The sequence below is a fragment of the Columba livia genome, chromosome 14 (assembly GCF_036013475.1).
Source record: "Columba livia isolate bColLiv1 breed racing homer chromosome 14, bColLiv1.pat.W.v2, whole genome shotgun sequence".
NCBI lineage: Eukaryota > Metazoa > Chordata > Aves > Columbiformes > Columbidae > Columba > Columba livia.
In genome coordinates, this window is record NC_088615.1 from 11,243,543 (window position 1) to 11,266,661 (window position 23,119).

At 44.3% G+C, this 23,119-nt stretch overlaps 1 protein-coding gene across 9 annotated transcripts in view; it reads right to left on the reverse strand.

Moving 5' to 3' along the window:
• Positions 1 to 23,119, reverse strand: part of ACSL6 (acyl-CoA synthetase long chain family member 6) — a 57,128-nt gene that overhangs the window by 6,234 nt on the left and 27,775 nt on the right. For 3 of the 9 annotated variants that reach the window (XM_021289096.2, XM_065030008.1, XM_065030010.1), the window contains exons 3-18: positions 21,930 to 22,044; positions 20,145 to 20,209; positions 19,892 to 19,993; positions 19,648 to 19,747; positions 18,921 to 19,099; positions 18,348 to 18,380; positions 17,320 to 17,371; positions 12,069 to 12,142; positions 8,968 to 9,045; positions 6,391 to 6,525; positions 5,130 to 5,264; positions 2,805 to 2,900; positions 1,922 to 1,994; positions 1,086 to 1,174; positions 464 to 580; positions 71 to 214 (exon numbers count right to left, since the gene is read on the reverse strand). In XM_021289096.2, the coding sequence (XP_021144771.2) occupies positions 71 to 214; positions 464 to 580; positions 1,086 to 1,174; positions 1,922 to 1,994; positions 2,805 to 2,900; positions 5,130 to 5,264; positions 6,391 to 6,525; positions 8,968 to 9,045; positions 12,069 to 12,142; positions 17,320 to 17,371; positions 18,348 to 18,380; positions 18,921 to 19,099; positions 19,648 to 19,747; positions 19,892 to 19,993; positions 20,145 to 20,209; positions 21,930 to 22,044 (1,587 nt within the window). Of the gene's footprint in view, positions 1 to 70; positions 215 to 463; positions 581 to 1,085; positions 1,175 to 1,921; positions 1,995 to 2,804; positions 2,901 to 5,129; positions 5,265 to 6,390; positions 6,526 to 8,967; positions 9,181 to 12,068; positions 12,143 to 17,319; positions 17,372 to 18,347; positions 18,381 to 18,920; positions 19,100 to 19,647; positions 19,748 to 19,891; positions 19,994 to 20,144; positions 20,210 to 21,929; positions 22,045 to 23,119 lie in introns of all 9 variants that reach the window. The other 6 variants (XM_021289097.2, XM_065030007.1, XM_021289094.2 and 3 more) reach the window with 3 other exon arrangements.

The window sequence follows — 23,119 nt, forward strand, 5'->3', positions numbered from 1 at the left end:
TTCTGCCCAGCTCCCTTGTCCTCTGTTTACAAAGAATAAAGTAATATTTTCTAAAAAACTTTGTTTTTACCTGCAAGCTGTCTCCATGGACATAGATCTGGGCAACAGGGTCGCTGCGGATATAGATATTCTCTATCTTCTCTGGTGCAATGTATTCTCCCTGAGCAAGTTTAAATATATGCTTTTTCCGATCAATAATTTTAAGAGTCCCGTTCTGTTAGGAGAAAGAAATGAAAGTTCCCAGATAAGTTATTTAACCATAGAGACCCGGTAAGCAGTCTGCTTTTAATAGAGCTCTTTAAATTGCCAGAAAATGTTTTACTGACATATCAACCTTATTCTGCAAAGTATAAACTCAGTCCTTTGTGAAGACAGACCTGCTTGGAAATTAAAGTTCAGTACTTGAAAATTTACATGGGATAATACAATTGATGTAAGAATGAAGCACCAGCTCGGTACGCACAGGTAGCCATTTCCCGATGTCTCCAGTGTGGAGCCAGCCCTCCTGGTCCAGCGCTTCCCGCGTCTTCTCTTCATCTTTCAAGTAACCTTTGAAAACATTTGGTCCTTTTACACAGATCTGCAAAACAGTCAGAGTTACTGATAAATGATTTTATTATTCCGCTGTAAATAGTAACAAGCTGAATAGTAATTCATTAGAATTGAAATATTCTAAGGTTGACTTAATGACCGTGCTCCATGAATGCAAAACTGATTTGTTTGAAGTTGGTTTGCGTTCAGCTTGCAGTTTAAAAAAGTTATTTCAGTAAGTTTAATTTGTGTGTAATATAGAAGTATCAGCAATGCAGAAATCACAGCAATTCAGCTTTTCTTAGTTGAACTAATTAATTCAGTTTTAGCTTTTAAAGTAATCAGGCGTGGCATTGGCTAGAAGTACTGCCACAGCCCCTTTTTAATGAGTGCTTTGCTGCTCTGTTGCTGAATTGTCATTTCCGTTACATATGTGTAATATATAACACATCAGCAACCATGCACCTTAGAAAGGTAAAATGCTTCTATAACTATATAACTACTTCATACAGAGTTAATTAGCGAGAATTTGATATAAAAATGTGAGTTGCTACCTCTCCTTCTCCTTTGGAAGCAAAATAATTCAGCTCTTCCACATCCTTCAACCTGATTAAATTACAGGGCAAAGGGGCTCCTACGTGACCTAGAAATCAAAGTTATCAAGTCACTTGTCATCTCCCTTATAAACAATAGTTAACATTTCATTATTAGTTGCTTGTGTAGTTGCAGATACACTGGATGTTCTTGTAGGAGCTGTGTCTGTGTGCCAAAATAATTTCCACATTTAAGGTTTTGAACTATTAAGACTAAATACCCAAACCTCCTATCTGGATACACAGAAACACGATTTTCAAACGTGTCGAAATACAGACTGTATCTCCCTTACCTGTAAGAGACTAAACCTGTTTTTAAGCTAAACTCGTTATAAAAGCACACAAAGCTCTGATTTTGTCAAGATTCAGAAGTTTTGAAAACCTGAAATATTTAAAGCATTGAGTAGTGGTGGATCTGTATTCGAAGCCTGGCTTTGCTCACTAAGTACGTTAACACATTAATCTCTGCTCTGTTCCAGCATTTCATTATAGCAAACACTCTTTTAAATTCAGCTCCAGTGCTCCAGAGAGGTCTCTCAGCACCAGGAATGCAGAGAGGAGAGTATTGCAAATAACGGCTCGAGGGAAAATGCCACATCTCCCCAGGCAAACGAGCCCAGCATCTGAGCCCTGTGTATTTATTCTGGACTAGTGACACTTTCAAGAGCATTACATTTGCTGAAGATTATTCACACAGTGGTGAATGTTGCGTAACACCCTGTGATGTTACAGCCCAGATTTTTTTAAAGAAATGTGCATTTCTTTTCTTTCTGGAAATGGTGGAAGAAAGTCATTACCTGATGTCCAGTCACCTGGGGTTGTAAAGGTGCATCCAGCTGTGCATTCCGTTTGGCCGTAACCTTCATAAACCTGACAAAGAAAGAGGTATCTTTAAAACAGTGTGGATGATTTCACTGTTACAGAAGAAAATTCTAAGCATTTTCTCCTGTTGCACAGTCCTGTGAGCTAATTCTGCCAGCTGCAATGCACAGGTGCACATTTAACACGGGGACACTTTCCCTGGCTCTTGCAACATACAAAATTTCATTTACATGACTATGATTTACCAAGGCTCTGTAGAGCTGAGAATAGTGAAAAGACAAGTTCAGCGCTTAGCTTTTGAATCAAGAAGTATAAGAGGAATTTAATAGCAGGGGAAAGTGGTATTTTTGTGGGACATTTTTGAAAACACACATTTAAAATGTTTTTTGCCTAATTTTAAGTTATTGAAGGGGCCTTTTAGTTGCCCCGGGCATCCCAGTCAAAGAGAAATAACACAGTGGACATCTTAAGTGGGTTAAATTGCCATCTGAAGATTATCTTTCTCCATTTATATAGAGAATAAAACATGTGTAATGAAGCTCCTAGCGCATGCACAAGCACATTTAATTGCACATACTCCATTAAGTGCTGAGAGATGGGTGAGATAAGTCTCTGGGTTTTTTTGGCAGCTGCCCGCAGTGAAAGCAGCTCTTGCCTGCTGCTCCTTCCCAGGGCCAGCGCTCATCCCCACTCGCCCCACAGCTGCGGGGACACTGGGGCGCTGTGCCTGCCCCGTGCCTTGATCCATCCTGGTCAAGCTGTCCTAAATGCAGTTCAGATGTCCCAACCCATCTCTTTCGTTCCATGCAATGCGTTTCCTTGCTGACGCGAACACCCCGAAGAGCCGCGCGAGCCCACCTGGCAGCCGAGGGCCGCGCGGAGGAAGCCCAGCACGGTCGGAGACGCAGGGGCAGCACCCGTCACTATCATGCGAACACACCCACCGAGACTCGCCTGTTGGATTGCACGAGAGAAGAAAAGAAAGCAGCACAAATTACTGCAGGTGGCAAAACCAGCAGTTTCTGTGTCACTTATACAGAGCTTGCATGAAATGCTCTATTTAGAATAGAGGCAGCCAGGCTATGGAAATATGAACTGGCCCTGAGTCTTTCCTTAGGGATAAAAAGCCAGCTAAATTTTAAAAGCAATAACTATCTCCCTTGCAGGTAGAAATGTTGCCCCAAGAAAAAAGCATTTAGTGTACAGGGGTGGGAGTCCTGCATCTCTCAGAGGATGAGCTGCTCTGTCTGGTGGGGAGCTGGAGCACAAGTGTGATGGAGCGGCTGAGGGACCTGGGGGGTTCAGCCTGGAGAACAGGAGCTGAGGGGAGTCCTGATCTCTGAACTGCCTGAAAGGAGCTTGGAGTGTGGAGGGTGTTGGTATCTTCTCCCAAGGAACAAGTGATAAGACAAGAGGAAACAGCCTTAAGTTTCACCAGGGGAGGTTTAGATTGGATATTGGGAAATGTTTCTTCTCAGAAAGGGTTGTCAGGCATTGGAACAGGCTGCCCAGTCATCATCCCTGGAGGGGTTTAAAAGACCAGCAGATGAGGTTCTTTGGGACATGGTTTAGAGGAGGATTTGGCAGTGCTGGGTTAGCAGTTGGGCTCAGTGACCATAGAATCATAGAATCATTTTGGTTGGAAGAGACCCTCAAAATCATCCAGTCAGCCTAACACTGGCACTAAGCCATGTTCCTAAGAACCTCATCTCAGGGGTCTTTTCCAATCAAAACAATTCTTTGACTGACTCTGTGCCCTGTGGGGAGGCAGCCCTGGCCTACAGGAAGCTCAGCAGGCTCTGGGAACTGCTGGGTAACAGCCAGACTCTTCCCTCCTCCAGTTTTCCTTGCTTATTTGCACCTCATTGTTTTTAATAAATTTGAAATAATGCTGTTCCTTTTTTTAAGGCAGATGACCTCCAAATATTTCTGGAGGGTATTACTTTGATTCCTGTGCTGCATTTTACTTCTGTCCCTGCACCTTCATTTCCTTTTTCTTATTCCAAAAGTAAAAAGGAAACCCAGAACAAAAGAAAACAACTCCTGATTGAGTCTGCCAGTCTCGCCAGATCCTGAATCAATATGCAGCCTGGCATGCCTCATGTCTGCACTCCTGGCAGCATCGGGTGAACTCTGCTGTCTTTGCACACTGAGGACAACTAATCTGCAGATGAAAAGTACAGTCAGTTTCTTTAGTTAAAAATAAAGTGGCATGTCTCCGGAGAAGTTATCCAATAAAAAAAAATGAAGTAATCAGGACCTCCTGGAGTAGTAGAGCACCCCAGAAAACCTGGTTTAAAGCCAATTTAATCATTTTTCCTGAGGAGATGTGTAGCACACAGCCAGGCATTCTGATTTATTTCCCCTGTTGTTAAGTCATGATTTACTTGTGGATTTTTCTCTATACCTTTATTCGTGTTTTTCTAGGGGAAAAAAAAGCAGTTTTGAATATGACCAGCTGAAACCGGACCCTAAGTCCAGTTGTATCTATAGAGAATTTGCAAAACTCTTCAGAGCAACACCTCGTTGACCAGTCACTCCTTTCCTGACCGCCTTCCTGAGTTTCATCCCCAGTGTGAGGACACAGGAGCGGGTGCGATGCAGGACTCTCCCCTGCCTGTTGCTGGTGTGAGTGGGGAAAAACCATTTACCTGCGAGCCTGGGCAGACCCCATGGAGGGTGCCCGGTCCCCACAAGCCAGAGCACCCAAATACCGAAGGAGGTGACAGCAGCCCTGGTGTTGGAGGCTACAATCCTGCTTCTGGGCAACCTCACCTGGCAGAGGGCAAGTGCCTCTGCACTGCACCGCATCCCCCTCCTTGGTGCCTGTGCAGGGACAGAGCTGCCAAAAAATAGGCACTATTCTGCAAATAGGTGATTTCTCAGTGCTGCTGAAGGAGGGACGTGGCAAAAGCCGGCTTAGCCTGCCTTGTGTTTCTCCTTTCCCCTCTGGAAAACTATCCCTAATAGAATTGAAATTTTGGCAAAAGTTAATGCAAAAGTTAATGGAACAACAAACTGTTCTCCATTTTTTCAGTTTTTCAGTCTGCTATTCGCTGCTCAGTAGCAATTGCCTGCAGTTCATCATCAGGCAAGTGGGCCACGCTGACTTTATGGAAAACTAGTCATTGTTAGGAGACATGGCAGTTCTTTGACTTTAGACTCACTATTTGAATTGCTTACCTGTATTTTATTAAAGAAAAGCTTATCCCACAAGCTGTCATTTCTAATGATCCCATTTCGAACTTCTGCTTTCTTCCGTTTCGCGGCAAATTCCAGGATCCAGCGCTTGAGGGACGTGTCTGCCTGGCTGAAGATCTGCGGGCGTGCGGGGTGGCAGCGCGGCGTGGGAGACAAAACATCAACAGCTGTTCTTACAATTACAGCCACGCAGTTCTGCCCGTGCCAGCTAGACTGGAGTTACTAATACATTAGCAGTACAGTTAAATTAGACCATACTAGGGCTTTTTTATTGGAGGAAAAAAAAAGAGTGGTTTGTTTTGCTGCATTCGTTATTTTACATACTGTTCATTTGAGGAAAAAGGAGAGGATGGTGGGGTAGGCTTTGACTAGATTTACATGACTGGTGTTCCGATATGATTTCTACAATACGATTCAGTGAAATCATGAAATCTGAGCAACTAGGAAAGAGCAACATGAGTACTTGGCAGCTGCATTTGACAATGATGTGATGGGGGCTGCATTCACCTGAGATAATCAGACACCAGCATGAACTACATCCCTACAAATGAGAAACCCCCAACACCCACCCCTCCAATGAGGCACCAGAACCCCTAATCCAACAGCCCTGACCCTGGGGAAAAATTAAATCAGTAGCTTGTGCTTAAGCTCATCTTTAGGGGATAAGTCTTCTGAGGAACAAATGTTCCCAGCTGGTCAAAGAGATTTAACATGATGACCAGACATGCCTGTCTTACATACCTTTCAGGACCATCTCTGAGTTTTAAGATTTCTAGATCCAAAAGCCAACTTTGCATTTACACTGCCTAAATCCTCATAATCCTTGTAGAGTTCTGATTTTGAGCTGTCATTGCCACCAGAAAGAGAGATTCACATTTCAAAACTGGTTGAAGGGCACAAAACCTCCTAGTGCATCCAGGTTGGACTGGTGTTTCTGTGATGAAAAGAAATCCCTCATCTCTGGAATTGTCACTAGTGAGTCAGTGAGAACAGGGTAAGAGGCTAATACAGAGAGATGGCATATTAACATGCACCAGCCATGTCTGCAGTCTGTGTAAACCAAAATAATATCAACTTATAGACTGGAGCAGCTGCATCAGTTGCACAGGGCAAGAATGTGTTTGCAGTAAGGCAGAAAAGGTATAACCTGCTCAGGAAATCCCTGTCACTAATTAAATTCTTTCAGATAAGTAATAAAGGGACCTGAACTTTATTATTACAAAAAGAACAAAGTTAAACTCACCTTATCATACATCCTGTTTAACAGCCGCGGCACAACAGGGAAGATAGTTGGACGCAATGCTTTCATATCGTCAGATAAGAGACGAATATCTCCTTGAAAGAACCCAATTCGCCCTCCATGGCAATATACGACAGACTGATGGGAAGAAAACGGAACACATGTAACCTCTTTGCTTGGGATTCCCACGGCAGAGCATCTCTCCCAAGCGCGGAAGTGCCATTCCTGGGATTCTACTCTCAGTAAGGCAAAAACAGGGCTTAGAAATACATAGAAAAGCAACCGATAATTTTGCACTGAATAGAAATATACAGATAGTTCTGGGCAGTGTTTAGTACTGGCAATTCAGCATCTACTAAATTTGCCTGTTTCTGGAAGAACAAGAAACCAAAGCTTTCAGAAGGGATTTCCCTTCATCCCCCACATACGGGGATAGAAAAGTCTGGTCAGATTCTGGATCTGAACTTCTCCTCTGGAGCCCAGAATTACCATAGCAGGTAACAGCATAAGGACCTGTTGTCACTAAAGAAATGCATATTAAGAAATACGGTAAAACATACTGAGCAGCAGCCGATTTTTAGATGTTAATACTTTAGTTTTGTTTAAATACAAGAATATAGACTACGTTAGCAATACAGTGCCTGATCCTGTATCCCAGAAATAGAAGCCCACTTCATAAAAGGTGCTTTACTTGTATGGAAACTACAGATCCAGAAATTTTGTACTTGGAAAGAAAAGAGGCCGCTTTAGTCAGGTCAGAATAGAGCTGGATGTGCAGCAGCTCTGGTAACCAGTAACCCCGCAGAGGACTAGTCACTAACTGGTAAAACTGGTGGTTTATCCCAGGAATTTCAAGATCAGCATCACTACCCTGCTTTTGGAGCACAAGCAGGAGAAGGTGTCCTCAGCAAAGCATCTGTGATGCTAGGAGCTGAGCCCAGCCTTCCTGAGCCCAGCCTTCCTGAGCGCAGACCAGTGAACATCAACTGGTCAATTGGTCAATTGGTCAATTTTTCTCCCCCAGACAACTAAAACAGTTAAAAATTCCTTAAGAGACACTGAAGACTTCTTGTGCTCCCCCTAAAAACCTGTGATACCAACCAGAGTGCTCTCACTGCTCTGTCCACCAGTTAGAGGCCGTCTCTCCATCAACTAAAACCACAGGAGTTCTATACATGTGATGTGGGTTTAACGAACATCACACTGCCCAATCTGTGTTTTAGACTGCACATGCACACAAATTAAAAAAACAATGGAAAATGTAATCAGCCTGCTCACTGGGAATTATAAATAGCTACTAGATATTTTAGCTTTGAAGAATGTATCTATTTATTTTAACTGTAAGTTCCAGGAACTAATAATGTGGGCTAAAACTAGGGAGGCTGACATGGTGCTTGCTGTTCAGAATAACTTTGAAAATTATTCTCAGCCCTTATGAAAAGAATCTTTATATTAATGAGCTTTTGTTTTTTTAGCAGAGAGGATAAACCTGAACATCCCTTGGAGACCTGCCCCCTTCAATATGGCAACATCCTGTGAAATAAGGTTATTCCAAATGTTTCTGATTTCTCTCCCCAGCCCCCTGCCAGACAACTTTTTAAGAACTACACTCTTGTTTGCTGGCAGAGCAGTTTGTCTGAATAGGGTTTATGCCACCCAACTTGCTTTTTAAAATTAGATTTATAAGTGAAGATCAGCTGGGCTGTAATTTTCCAAATCTTTCATGGACTTTCACTTCCAATTTGCAAATTTTTTAACAGGGCAGAATATATTATTTCTGGCACAGATGTTACTCAGAAGCTGGAGGCTTATATTCGGATGCTTGTCTGACTCAAAAAGTATGCTTTCAGCCCCAAACAGAAAGTACTAAGCTGCTATTGAATCTACATCCAATCTTCACATATGGGAACAGTTTTTAGCTCGCAGCTTCTCAGGCCACGAGAACTGATGTGCTCGTCTCATCTGACTTGCCCAACACCCCAACTGCAGCACAAATTATCAGCTCTCTCTTCAGAAAAGAGGAGGGAAAAGTCAGTTCTGTGGGCTGGCATGAGTCAGAGCTCCTATTTGCCCCCATTTCCAGGGAACGCAGGCTTCTAGTTCATGCCCAGCCGGGGCTGCCCTGCTGGGAGGATCACGTGTGTCACACCACGATCGTAGTTTCCTCTTTTCCGAGCTTTTTGCAGATCTGGTTGTTTATGCAATAAAAATAGTGTAGCTGATGTAGAAAACGGCACAGAATTTTTTTTACTCCCATGATACCACAATCCTAGAGTGCTTTGAAAAGCTGCTCCCAAACTTGTGCAGGCAGCAGTTTCTGCTCATTTGCAAAGGGCTGTTTTCCAGTCTTGGAGGCACTGGTGTAAACTGGAGAGCTTGGAAGCTCTCCTGGAATGGCTCAGGACTCAAGGCCATGTCATCAAGAGCAGAGGCTGGGCACTGGGGTCACGCACATGGCACTTCTGGAGTACAAGCTTTTTTAGCGCTCCAAGATATCTCCGTTTTTTTTAGTATTTTATTTGTTTTATTTATTTTTGGGGGCGTGGAAACAAATGATTTCCACTGACACTAGGACCTTACCTGTACCATTCTCTCAAACATGTGTGCTAAAGGCAAATAGGAAATGTGTACATCCTCACAAGTAGGAGACCACTGACTCTGGAAGAAAACACAAGGAGCCCCACGAGGCCTCGTCAGTTCGGGCAGGTTTCTTACCTGTATAATTCTTTCAAACATGTGAGCCAGAGGCAGGAAGGAGATGAGCACATCGTCCTGTCTCGGAAAGATCACTTTCTGCAGGTGAAGGGCATGGGAGACAGAAAGGAAAGAAACACTGACAGGAAGACAACAAGAAAGTCATAAAACAACAAAAAGAAAAATGGCACCAGAGGAGCAAAAGGGTAAAGATTGTCAAGAGGAAGGGAGCAGCGGACGAAGTGAAGCGTTAAGCCACAGTGTCAATGAAGCTCGGTTAGCGGGAGGAGTAAAGAGCACGGAGATGTACACAGAGGGCGATGGAGAGGTCTCTCCGTGGCAGAAGGCACATCATATCCACACAGCTCACGCTGGAATCAGGGGCTCACCCTGACAGAGAACCCCATTTTTGTTCATTGCTTTCTACCAGGAGATGCTAAGACCATGATTTGCACTTGCAACCGCGTGCAGACCTGCAGGATCCTGGTGCAAACCTGGAGGAACCTGGTGCAAATCTGCAGGATCCTGGTGCAAACCCACAGGACCCTTCTGGAAATCAGCGGGACTCTACAGATGCACGATTTTTCCACATCGCACAGAGATCTACAGTGTTACTAGAGTCAGAACTATAGATTTGGTCTTTTCCTTAGGTTAATCATTGATTTGAATCAGAATATGTTGAAAAAAAATAATGATTTTTTTCAGCTCTAAAAATTAATTATTCCTATTAGTGTTTCTCATAATTTCAAGTTATTAAAATGTGATCTTAAGGAGATTACCATTGCCCCACAGGCAGGCTCAGTGGGAAAAAGAAGGCTGGATAAATTACGCAAAAAATAAAAATGACTGAAATCTCAGCTTGGCCAAGGTTTTAGCTCTGTCTTGCAGGCTGGAATAAACAAAGGGCCTGAGAGCCTTATTCTGATCCATGTCCCCTTTTCCACCTGCATTCCCAAGGGTAAGGCTTGCCATAATATTACGGATTAGAAAAACTGGAAGCTTGATTACCCAATAACTTGCACCAAGGCCAGTGGTTAGTGGAAAATGGGTATAAAATCTATTAGCTGACAGTATTAGCAGTTTATACCCACTTTGCATCTCCACTGCTGTGACAGAATCGATAGTCCGTGACCTGGGACACGGCGGTGGATGGAGTCACAGGAGTTCGTTCCTCAGGGAATATTCTATTGGAGTTAAATCTGGGCAAGTCAGATTTGGGTGTGCCCTCCCAACCATTACCTAGTGAAGTCAAACATGATTGACGACGTGGACGTTTTCAGCACCCTGTTTCATACTATTTTATGTGTCAGTCTGAATAAAGCTATTAGGGCCTGCAGATCTGTTTATTCATTTTTTCAAATTGGCCTTATTTTCTGCAAGCACAGTAATGTAAAATCATTAGCATCACTAGCTATGCTGCTTTTTTTTTTTTTACACTGCTTTAAGTGCCCAGACAATACATGATTTGGTTTTAAATTGGACCAAAATGATGACACTGAGTAGTATTTCACAGCTGGTTGTCCAGTTAAATGTAAAAATGAAAAAAGCTTCTTGGCATTTAAGAACAGCCCTATAGTGAAGCTCTAAGTTCACTTCAAAAAATGGTCTCTTTATAAAAATCACTGAACTGAGTAAAACTGGTACAAGAGTATGCAAACAGCAAATCTACAGTACTTCTCAGCTTTAGGTATTTTTATTTTATTAATTGATACTACTTTCAACTGTTTTGCACTTCGCTCGATTTCTTCTCTGTGGTTAGACCCTGCCCTAGTCGCGTGGGTCAGCTGTGGGCATTTACACTCTCGCCAACACCGCTCTGCTGACTGAAGTTATTGAATTTACAACCGCTAACATCAGACTTACGTCTCAATCTGATACCTTCGACATTAATCAGAGTCCCACTGCTGTCACTGTGGGCCTGTCCTTTAAGATGCCAAGTTCCCTCAGCTCCCTCTGTATCAGTTTTCTTCCAAAATAAATGTTCCTGCCCTTTCGAAGCTCAGACTTATCTACGCACCAGCTTTCGTCTGTGCGCCTTGCTGCCTCTGAACCCAGTGACAGCTCCGCGCTGCGAAGCCCCGGGGCTGCAGCCAACCTCTGTGTTGACATTTCATCTGCAAATTACTGGAGTCACAACCCTGCAAATACTTGAACACTTGAGTTTGGGGGCATTTTTCACACCACGTATCAAAGTTTCTTCACAGCAGTGCTCTGGAAATCTCAGAAAGTTCAAAGATTAAGGTAATAAGACTACAGTATTTTCAGCAGCAATGATAAGACCAGCACAGGTTCTAAGGTAGCAAATTGTGCACCCCATGTGTACATTGCTACTTTATAGAATTGCCTGTTTACTACAAAAAAATAGAATCTTTGTATTTGTTAGGTACAAGCAGCATATAATCCTTCATACGTTGTTCTAAAGCAATTCTGCTTCCTGCGTTGTTTCTAAACACAGATTGCATGGAACGTGTTATACATGTGCTTGGACTGTGCTATGCTTTTTTAAAAATATGTATAATGGAAACCAAGATATACTTTAATACCAATGAAATTAACCCATTTTTATAAAAATGTGTATGCTCTCATATATACACACTTTGTATGCAGAAAGCTTTCAAATAAACGAGGACATGCTGTGGGCATTCCTAGAAGTGGAACCCTGCACTCTCTTTCAAGCACCAGTTGCAACTGTACAGGGCTTGTTTGCTTTCCTAATTCTTTGAAAGGAGTTAAATGATTTACAGGAGCCACCATTGATCCTCAGAAGTACTTTGAGCCCTACAGAGCCAGGCAGCCGGTGCTGGAAAGGGGATTTAATGCCCTCCAGTGCTGTGAGCTCAAACTTGCTTCCATTTCCATGGATTTGGCCCCCTGAGTAAGACAATTTTCACCTCTCGTCTGCAGGAGCACAATTCCAGCCCGTGCAGGGACAGAGCTTAACACACACGCTCTGCACAGGGCAACATTTCCTAAATCAGGGTATTCACCTCCGTCACTTTCAAAAAGCCTGAAAAATCAGCAACCACGTTCCCATGAGTCAGCATAGCACCTTTGGGGTTTCCTGAAAGAAAATAAAGAGTGATTTTAGAAGATGAGCCAGCAGGTCGCTTCCAAAAGCTTTAAAACAAACAAACAAACAACAACAAACGGAAAGAATGCTAAAATATTCTGTTCTCTTTTTGAACTTTAAAACTGAGGTAAGGTTTGCAGTCATTTCTGTGTAGTAACATGCAAAAAGACTTACCGCAATTCTCAAAATTTAATAAAAAGATACTGTAATCACTGTATAACACGAATATTTCTATTGGAAACTCTGAACAACAGTTTCCACCAGAAATAGCCCAACTACAATTTATGAGAGCACTTGGATGGAGCTGCTCGCTGAGCACAGCCATCACACCTGGCAGCTGTTCCCACCCTCTCCAGGTGAGATTTATTTCATATGGATTTTTACTAATAATGATCTTGAATATCAACAAACCCCATTTAAAAGGCTGATAAACTCTTCCTTAGCCAGTGCACCGGACAACATGAATGATGCAGAAAACAGGTAGTGCATTGTAAAAATTACACTATTAGAAGACCCTACAAGAGGGCAATTAAGTCATTAATATTGTCAGCAGCAGAGCAGGGGTGTCCTGGAGACAGCACCGAACACAGTAGGGAGCCAGCAAAGCCCCCATGTCACGTCCCAGTGCTGGGCACTGCACAGACACCTCCACACTGTTGCTGTTTGCTTTTTCACCCGCTTTTCCCTTCTGAGCTGAGAATCCCCTTTTGCACCATGATACATCTTCTGCTCTTCGTATCCATTTGAACATTGAAATACAGGCTTTGTTAAATGGTGACTGCACAGGCTCAAACCTCTGGATGCACAAACTGGAGCCAAGGGCTCCATCTGAATTGCCCCACCTGTGGGACTGGCATGGAGGACTCTGTGTGTCCTCCTGTCACAGCACTGTCCCTCTGCATCACCCTCGAAGGGTTTATTTCCAAAAAGAGGGTGTAGATTAGCCTGAATAAAGATTACAGAGCCAGCCCCTCTTTTTCCAGCATGATTTTAAGCAGATTGTTCCAGTTTGATCACACCACTGCAGCGTAGCTCCTGCTATGCCGCACAGGAGCAGATCAGAAGAGCTTTACCTGCAGGTACCTGCGTACCCACAGCCTTGCAAAACTGTAGATCAGCCAGAATTCCATGGCCTCCTCAGGTTTGGAAGGGGAAATGGTGTTTTGTGAATCCGTTTCAGCAGAAGAAAATACGTTTAACGTTCTCAATTTTGGAGCAGTTTGCAGGCTGTGTGGCTGGCAGCCCTTCAGTGTGGGCACAGCCCAGCTCCTGGAGCTGCAGTGCTAGGCCTGTGCCATGCTGGCTGCACTCACATCACATCGACCCTCTCTCTCAATTAAATAAAAGCCCAAACAAAAGTAGTAATTATTGCACACATTTATTGTACTAAAGCAGGACATTTTGAACACAATGCATTTTACAAAAAATCCATATTTGGTGTAATTCAGTCCCAAATACTTCCAGATGAACACGGTGCACAGGAGGCCATTTTGGTCTCACTTGCATTTGTCCTCCTCCAAAGCTCAGAGGTGAACCTAAGGCCAACATCTTGGACAAACACATCTCCTGTCCCAACACATTGTACATACAGGCTTGTGGGCACCAGCTCAGCCAGGCAGGTTTTGTTTCGAGGCACTTATTTTCACAGCTGGGTGACACATGGATCCAGACATCCAGAAAACTCCAAAAAACAATGTTGGTTGTAAAGACATGTCAACGACCCAGAAATTACTCATGTTATTTTAGTTGTGTCCGGCCAAATACGTGTGCTCAGGCCCTGCAGTTCTACAAGTGGCTCTACTCCCGTACTGTTGCACAAGTTTCTCTGCGCTGTTGGCCCACAGGTCACGGCTGGTGAAGAGAATGTACTCGGGTGAAGAGGATGTGCTCAGTACTCGTTTGAAACCTTAAACGGTGCCCTCCTGCCATACCAGCAGCAGATCTGGCTCCTGCACCTTGACGCAACTCTCCAAAGTTGTTTTGGAAGACTTCTCGAATGCTTTGAGAACTCAGACTCATTCCACAGAATCACACAGAATCCCAGAATGTCAGGGATTGGAAGGGACCTGGAAAGCTCATCCAGTGCAATCCCCCTGCCGGAGCAGGAACACCCAGATGAGGTTACACAGGAAGGTGTCCAGGTGGGTTTGAATGTCTCCAGAGAAGGAAACTCCACAACCCCCCTGGGCAGCCTGGTCCAGTGTCTGTCACCCTCACTAAGAAGAAGCTTCTTCTCAAATTTAAGTGGAACCTCTTTTGTTCCAGTTTGAACCCATTACCCCTTGTCCTATCATTGGTTGTCACTGAGAAGAGCCTGACTCCATCCTCCTGACACTGACCCTTCATGTATCTGTAAACATTAATAAGGTCACCCCTCAGTCTCCTCTTCTCCAAGTTCAAGAGCCCCAGCTCCCTCAGCCTTTCCTCATAAGGAGATGCTCTACTCCCTTAATCATCTTTGTTGTCATTTACTTACTCCACCTCTGATTACTTCTTCTATGAAAATTCAGGTGATTCAGTACTTCTGCTCAAATCAGCAGGCTCAGCATCCCCGGGGGTGTCGCAGCAGAGCAGCACTGTTAGAGCCAGGACAGGCTCCATTGGGAGGAATCCAGAACAAACCATGCTGCCGCAGGAGAGCTGGAGCTTTTGGGACTGTAAATTTTGACCATTAATTCTTCTGTTTTAAGAGTTAACCCAGCAGAACAGGTGACACTTGCCACAAACCCTTTCCCAGAATTATCACTTTGAGAGAAAAAGGTTGGCAGTGATACCGCTCTTCTTTTTCAAAATCAACGCCAGATCCATACTGCTGCTCTCAAGTTTGAATTTCCTTGTAAAGACACATTTTGTGAGTGTCCCATTACAGAAACAGGTGTTCTGCAATCCCCAGCAGTTAACAGCCCGGGTAAGGCGATTTCTCTTTATCTCAGCGCCGAGCTGGTTTGACACTTCTCATAAGCAACAGAAAAACTTTTCCCATGTTGATAAATGAGTCTTTCAAGTAGCAGCCCCAGCATTAACTCCATGGTCAGATCCATCAGCGTTTTGGGATGTGCTTTCCTCCCTCGGGAGCCTCCGGCAGCGAGGGGTGAGCACTGCCATGCTGGAGAGACACACTGGGAAGCAATTTTTATCCAGTTGGTTACAGGTGGATCCTTGAGAAAGATGTCAGTTTGCTTCTCTGGAGTAGCCAGCATGAAGAACTGTATCCTGATGGTTTGGGGACATCTCTGTGTCTTTGGCCTATTTCTGAGTGCTGATGATTTCTTGGTACAAACAATAAATGTTGATGTTGCTGAGCTCAGATGGCAATCTCAGACTCTCCCTTCAGCCTGTGGAGGCATTTAGACATCCAACCCTATCGAAGAAAAGCATACATTAAAAGTCCACTTCTGTGGTTTTTTTATAAACAGCTCATTTATTTTTCCAATTCTACAAGTTCCAGGTTACAAACTCTATAGTGAAGATTTGTATCACACCATACAAAAATATTTGGAGCCCTTCAGAATTGAAAAAAACCTTGAGAACATACCCATTGGAAGAAAATTCTAAATCTGTTCATTAAAAATATTCTGACGTGGGCTATACACAAGCCAGGCCTTTTACATCAAAACATAACACAGAAAACAGACCAGAGTGTCAATGCAAGCCCCGGAAAAGCCAGGAGCTGATGTGCAAGGTCCTCCAGCAGCAGAGGATGGGCTGGTGGCTCACAAAGCACTGCGCTGTAGAGAGTTTAGTTTGCACATAACCTGCAGAATCTGAAATCTCTGGTTTGGGTGGGAAAAAGAAATCACAGACTCTCAGAGCTCCCTGGTTGTTCTATTTCTGTAACTTCAGACATGTTCCTAAAAAAAATTACGAAGTCAGAAAATGGCCCATATCTGCATTTGCAAATGAAAAAAAAAATAATAAAATCAAAACACCCTTCTGTATTCAAAATTTCTTATTTAGAAGTAAATGTATTAACAAAACTGTGACTTGAAGAAATAATTGCTGCACTTTAAAATCCACACTCTGTCTGCGGGCATGGCTCCTTTGGTTTCCCACAGTTCCCATTTGTGCCTGGCCACTTTGCACTGCACAGCCGGTGCTCACAGTGCACACGTATCCCACATGGGGCTCAACCTTCTCCTTCGGGGAATTCCCACTGCTGAGACACAGCAGAGTCACCCAGTGCACCGCCTTGGGTACTCTAAAGTGCACAGATCTCACAACTAAGAACGATACACAAAGGTAAAAAAAACCCAAAGCCTTTGAATACATTTTGAGTTTGTACTTGGTGAAGCAGTTGCCTACCTGAGCTGCAGTACGCGTCTTCTCCAGGAGGTGGAAGATGAAGATGTCCCCATTGATCAGCCTGATGTGCAGACTGAGCAGCACAAGCAAACCTCCTCTTGGAGGGCAGCTCTGTGTCAAGCAGCATCTTCTGCTTGTGTAGGCCAGATCGAGGATGCTCTGGGGTAGGACCAAGCATTAGGCAATCCTGAGAGCACAGGTGCCTGGAATGATGGTGCTTCCCTGCAGGTACATGTAAAAGCAGCTGCCCAAGCAATCACGCCTTGTGCATCTGCCTGCATGGCTTTTTGGTAGATGCTAGGGAGGTCGAATTCTCCAGAGCTGGAAATTCCTGCAAGCTGGATGAAAACCAGTGTATGGAGAGAGGAGGAAGTACTGCATCTGCTATGGACAGGCAAGGAGAATGATGCTGCTTTTCTTCAAGAAAAAGGGGCCAGTGGTACGTGAGTCCCGGCAGCACAGGCTGCTCAGGCACATCCCCAGCCTGAGGAGATGGGCGAGGTGTGAGCAAGCCGGTGTTTTGTTTTTTGGGTTTTTTTTTTGACATTTGTAGAAGATAAATACCAGGCAATCGAGCACTTCACAACTACACTGCAAAATGGGAAGCAGAAAAGTGGGTGGATTTCCAGACAACTGGGAAACTATACTGCCAAAGTGTACATCAGGGAGTTCAAGTGAAAAATAAATATACCATTATTCTTCATTTGCAATTTACAGAAATGTACACATGCTTAAATATTAAAAATGCATAGAAATCTCATTGCCATATCAGTATAACAGCAAGTTTGCACATATTAATAATGGTATTAATAATTAATTTGATAACCTATTCTAACATTTCAAGATTAAAATGCCTATTCTTTTACCTGTAGTGCCACTAGTAAAACAGACAATTGATAGATCTTCTGGTCGAGGAGGCTAGAAATACACAAGACAAGAAAATCACATCAATCAAATGCAGAAGGGTCAATGGTAGTCCTTGTATAAACTTAAAGATGAAACTGATTGTATTTCAGCTCTGCCATAAAAAGCTTTCATTCCCCTTGGCAAATATGAAAGACCATCATAAAACCCTTTTTATTGCATTTCTTCAGTCAATGCAGAATCTATTCCTCCCTTATGTTGTGCTCCAGCTGCATTAGGGGAGTGCTTTAGTGTAAGAAGACTTTGATGGAATATTTGTCTTGCAGTTAGGACTTTCAAAGACACCATCTATACCTGTAGATGTGTGTGGGAAAACTTGAGATAGTTCACTGATTTCCAGGTGAATTCTGGAAATGTGTGGTTATCCATGACAGAGGACAACTTTTCAAAGACACTGATTGCTCCCATTTCCAGCAGCATCTCTGTATTCTCAGCACGACTGCACGCGTGTGCTATTTTGGGTCACGAACGAATAAATAAGCAGCCTGAAAAAATCAGAGGCTGCTTTTGAAAGTTTTGCATGGGTACGAGCAGCTGGTGAAAAATATCAATGCAATTTTCCAAAAATATCCCAGAGAAATACTGCCAAGTCGTGTTTCTGAGCTATAGAAACCCCACCAGAAAGCCAAGGGTGCAAACACATTCCACCAGTGCTGCCTCAGTAAGGTAGTGGAATTTGTTTGGCTTAACAATTCCATTTAATTACTGTCTTTTAACATGTTCAACAAGGATGAACTATTTCAGTTAAGTGTCCCAGGCAGAGGGTATGAAGGAAACACTGCACATCTCCAGGGGATGGTGTGAATGGTCTCTGGGCTCCTCCACTGCCTCCCAAGCAGAGAGGGTCCCCAGGCATTGTCCCTATGGAGACACATGCCCTTCTGCACAGAACAAACCCTTTTGCCAGAGAAATAAGTGTAACACAGCTAAACACAGTTATAAGTGGGGAAAGCAGTATGCCAACGCTCACCACAGGCACATGTCGACTCTCACGGCCACAGTCCTGAAAGAGATTAAAGTAACAAGCATTATTTCCACTTTAATCCCTGCCGTGTAACCCACTTGCTAACGATCTGCAAACCACTAAGGGAGAGTGCGAGCTGGAGCAGGAAAATTTTGGGCCAATGCTGAAGTCATCTTTTCTACCCAAAGTTTCTTGCACCAACTGCAAGGCCATCCTAGGATTTCAAGTAGCGCGTGGGTTGGTTAAGCTGGATCCAGGCTGTTTTGTGCAAGTGTAAGGCTGTAGGTTTGCACGTAGGAGGGCAGTCTCTCGAACAGTAACACCCCTCTCCGGGCTTAAATAGCAGTTGATATCTTACTTGAGCAGGAAGGTTTGAAATGCTCGCTCTTCTATCAACGAGGGATAACACTTAAGAGGTAACTGCACTGAGCTGTGCATCAATATTAACACCCACAAACTGCTCTTTTTGTGCTCTCCAGACACTGAACCTGCCACACAGTTCACAAGTCCCTGTATATTTTACTGTCTTTTTACAGAAATTACAAAGTATACTAAAAAAGAGAGCAAGAACAAGCTTACCTCCACCTCCTGCATGGTCTGGATGCGAACCCCACAGCATCTCCCTCTCTCCATCAGCTCCTTCTCAAAGGGATCCATCAAGATGATGGAGCTTAGACCTGGCGTCTCTCTCCTCTCCACGTGGTCGAGGAGTATTCTGGCCTTTTCAGGTTTGTCACAAATGACTGTGGAAATGTCAGCTGGAAGAAAAGCAGGAAATCAAACTGTTTACATTAAATCTTTTTTTAATGCAATACTGGCTGCTGGCTCATAGCTAACATTGTATCAGTTCTGCTATTCACTTCAGGCTAACATCACAAGTCCCAGAACATAACATGCATTTCTCTTAAAAAATTACTGCAATTTAGGTAACTTAAACAAATGCCAAAGCTGTAGTGACATCTACAATTATTTTGGGATCCAGTTCAAAATACTAAATACAATTGCTCACCACGTGGGCTAAAAAAATCAAGGAGGCAAAATATGAAGCAGGACAGGAGTGTGTGGCCCTGGAGTAATTCCCCCACCAGAGCAGCCCCATCCACAGCCACGTACAACCGGGCATATGGGACATGCAGCAGAGCCAGCCCTGACCCAGCCTGGGGACACACACTGCCCAGAAACCTCTCTGAGTGACTTTGAGACACTCAGTGAGTAAATTCACCTGTCTTTTGGAAAGCAGAAGAAAAAGAACCATTCTCAGCAACAAAACTGGTTTCTGAGAAGATTACAACGATTTTGTTTTTACCTGTGTTGACGATGTAACGAATGGCTCCGGGACCTAAGGTGTCGTAGAGGGGAACCACAACCATGGAGTAGGTGTAGCAAGCTAGCTCAGAAATTATCCACTGCGGGAGGACATCAAAGCATGAAGATGAGAAGGGGGCCATGGAAGCAGATTTAACACACTTGAAAACAAGATTCAAGTATAAAGCAATCTCACAAGTCAGGAACATTATTAAAACAGCATCAAGTTGAACTTAAAATCTCACCTCCGGACGGTTTTGAGCAAAGACTCCAATGAACTGCTTTGTGGACGGCTTGCAGCCCTGCTGAAGCAGCCCTGAACCCAGAGCTTCTGCTCTTTCAGCCACCTGGAATTTGCAGAGGAAAAAAACGCATTTAAAACAGAGGAATACAAGCACTGCTAACTAAACAAGTCTTAGCTTAACACCCTCATCTTCTGCCAGGCAGAGCAAGAGCATGGGAGGAGAGGACTCTTTGGGGTCATCATTTCCAGCTCACCTCCTTGTAGGACAACCACTGGTAGGGCTGCTTGGGCTTCCTGAAGCCCAGGCAGGGACCGTTTTCTGGAAGACACAAGCAGAGAGGATGGAGTTATGGGGGCAGTGCTAGGAGTTAATACGCGGTACCACACTGTGGGGATGCAGCAGAGCCCTCCCAGAGTCCCCGTTGTTCTCAGGGTCGGCTCTTGCTCCCGGGGCAGAGCTCATAGCAAGCCTTATCCAATTAAACACACAGCTAACGAGAGACTGGCTGCTGGGATCTCCCCAATAGTCACATCCATCCTCCTCCCTGAGTTGCAGAGGAGACAGCAGCAGTTTGCCCCAAAACAGCCTCATTAAAAGACATTTCTCCAAAGACAGCGTGAGCATCAGTGTCTGGTGAGGGCTTTCATCCCAAACACCAGCTCCTGCTGCTTCCGCTGCCTTTTGAGTTACACACTTTAAAGTGAAAACTGGGATTCTACAATTCTATGATTTTTAGCACAGCCTACTCTGGAGGAGAGTAAGACAATATGCAGCACTACATAACAGGAGGAATATTTGAAAAGTTTAATTAATTTGCTAACCGTACTTACCTGCACAAGATCCATCCCTCCATGCACCTACCAAGTTATTTATTTACCCCTGTCCTGCAGGGTGGAATATTTGCAATTCCACTGAGGCTTCTGGAGGTAACAAAAATAATAACCTGACAATGAAATTGTGTTCAATGAGGTGAGATGGTGTAAGCAGCAGACACAGGAACAGCTATGATAGAATAGCTAAGAGCCATCATGGCATTTTGGAGTGGGAAATGATGTCTTGCAGGCCTGTGAGAGCTCTTTGGTGATACCATCAATCATGGGGTAAGGGCGATGGACTGATACACCACACTCAGCTTTCCTAAGAGCTTTTGGCAGAGTCCTTTACCCTGTGTGTTGTGGAATAAAAGGTAAGCTGGCTGAGTAACTGATGAAAAGGCAGTAACACGCACAAATAAGTATCAGCATTTGCAATGAAGGAAGAGCTATTTTGCATTCTACAGTTCTATGCCCAACCAACCCCTTTTAATGTATTCATAAATGTTCTGGAAATGAATAATGTGTGATGAGCTTTACTGATGTTGCAAAATTCAGGCTGTTGAGCTGTCTGCCAGTGGCTGCAAAAAGATCTTGTGATACCAAGAAACTGTGCAGTAAATCTCAATGACATTGAGGGCAAAATAATGCACATTGCAAATAATAACCCTAATTAAATCCTCATGCTCTGAAAGCAGCATCCACAATACCATGGGCAGCGCAGGCTGCAGCACCCACTGGGTCCCTTGATGGCCTCCTCCTCCCTTGGCCTCCACTCCTTGGACCTCCTGCTCTCTCGATCTCACACTTTCCCAGCCTCTCACTATTTGAGCCTCCACCTCTGGGTCACCCTTCACTTTTTTTCCCACTCTATTGGCCTCCACTCCATGGGTCTCCCATTCTTTGAGATGTCCCCTTGCTGGGTCTTCCACTCTGCAGTCCCCTCAATTGCTTCCATTCTCCCACACCTTTTCAGCACCCCCACTCTTTGGGCTGCTATGCTCATTTGATGTTCTACACTTTTGTGGATTCCCACTCTCCTTTGGCCTTTGAGTCTGAATGGGCCTCTACATCATTTGAGCCTCCCAAACTTTGATGGGCTGCCACGTTCTTTCAGGCTCTACACTCTCTGAGCTTGCTAAGCCTTCAAGCCTCCCACACTGCCTGGGTTTCTACATCATCTGGTCCTCCACCTCTGCTAGGCCGCCTTGTCGCGGTGCTCTCACCAGAGATGCTGAATCCCCTTCTGAAGACCTCATACATGGTCCTGGCGTCATCGTAGTAGTGTGTCAGCAGCTGTGGGTTGTCCCCAATCACAGACCGGCGTGCCCCAGCCTGGCCCTGTGCAACACAACATGACACAATGTGACACAGTTATCAGCACCACCCAATGGGCAGGAGATGGGGACACCCTGAACCATTAAGCAGCAGGTTCCCCAAATGCTGGAGAGGACTCTGCAGCTGCCAGTGTGTTCCTGCCCCAACACCCAAAGGGACAGGAGAGGTGGGACCTCAGCAACCCAGTAACGTGGAGCACCACCTGCCCAGAGAGCAGCACTTGACCCGGCTCATTGACATAGGAGATGGTTGATGTTGCCCAAGTTGATTTGAGGAGAAACTATAAACCTGTAAGCCATGGAGTGGGTGTGTGCAGGGGGAAGACAGGTTGCTCTGGGCTCCATGGGCACCTTCTCAAGGACATCTAGACCAATGCGAAGGACAGACTGAAGCAGAGGCCAGACTCCAAAGCCCAGTGCCTGGGCTCAGCAGGGCTGTCTTAGGGGTGGGCAAGGGGAGGCAGGCAGGGTGAGAGGGCCTGAGCCAGGACTGCACTGTGAGCCAAGAGAAAGTCTCACTAAAGCCCCAAGCACAGGGGAAGACTGCCTTGGAAAATGTAAATTCCCCGCAGCCTTTTAAAAAGTTGTTGGAATTAAAGGCAATAAGGTTTTAGATGGCACATCACAGCAAGCTTTAAATTCTCATTGCACTTTCAGGTATTAATTTAAGTGGAAACAATTTTCAGAAATATTTCTGCTCTTTAAAATGGAATAGCTTTGTTAAACTTTAAAACCTTTTCCAGGCATGAAAACTGATAACTCCTGAGCCTCTAAGCATGGATTTAGGTCTACTTTTTCTTATTATTACAGAGTTTGCAGCAGCAAACTCAGTGATGGGCACACACAGGAAGTGCCAGATGATTTGACCTTAGCAGCTGGTGCCCTTAAGTGGTTTCTCCCACACAATGGCAGCTCCTGTAATTTTTGGTCATGAATGGTTAAGCTAAACTAAGACCAAAATGTTACTGAAAATCTAAGAGAATAAATGAATGGGCTATATTCTAGTTCTCTACTTTACAGAAAACATTGAATTTAAGGAAGGAGGTGATCCAAGGCACAGAGCATTACATGGCTGAACT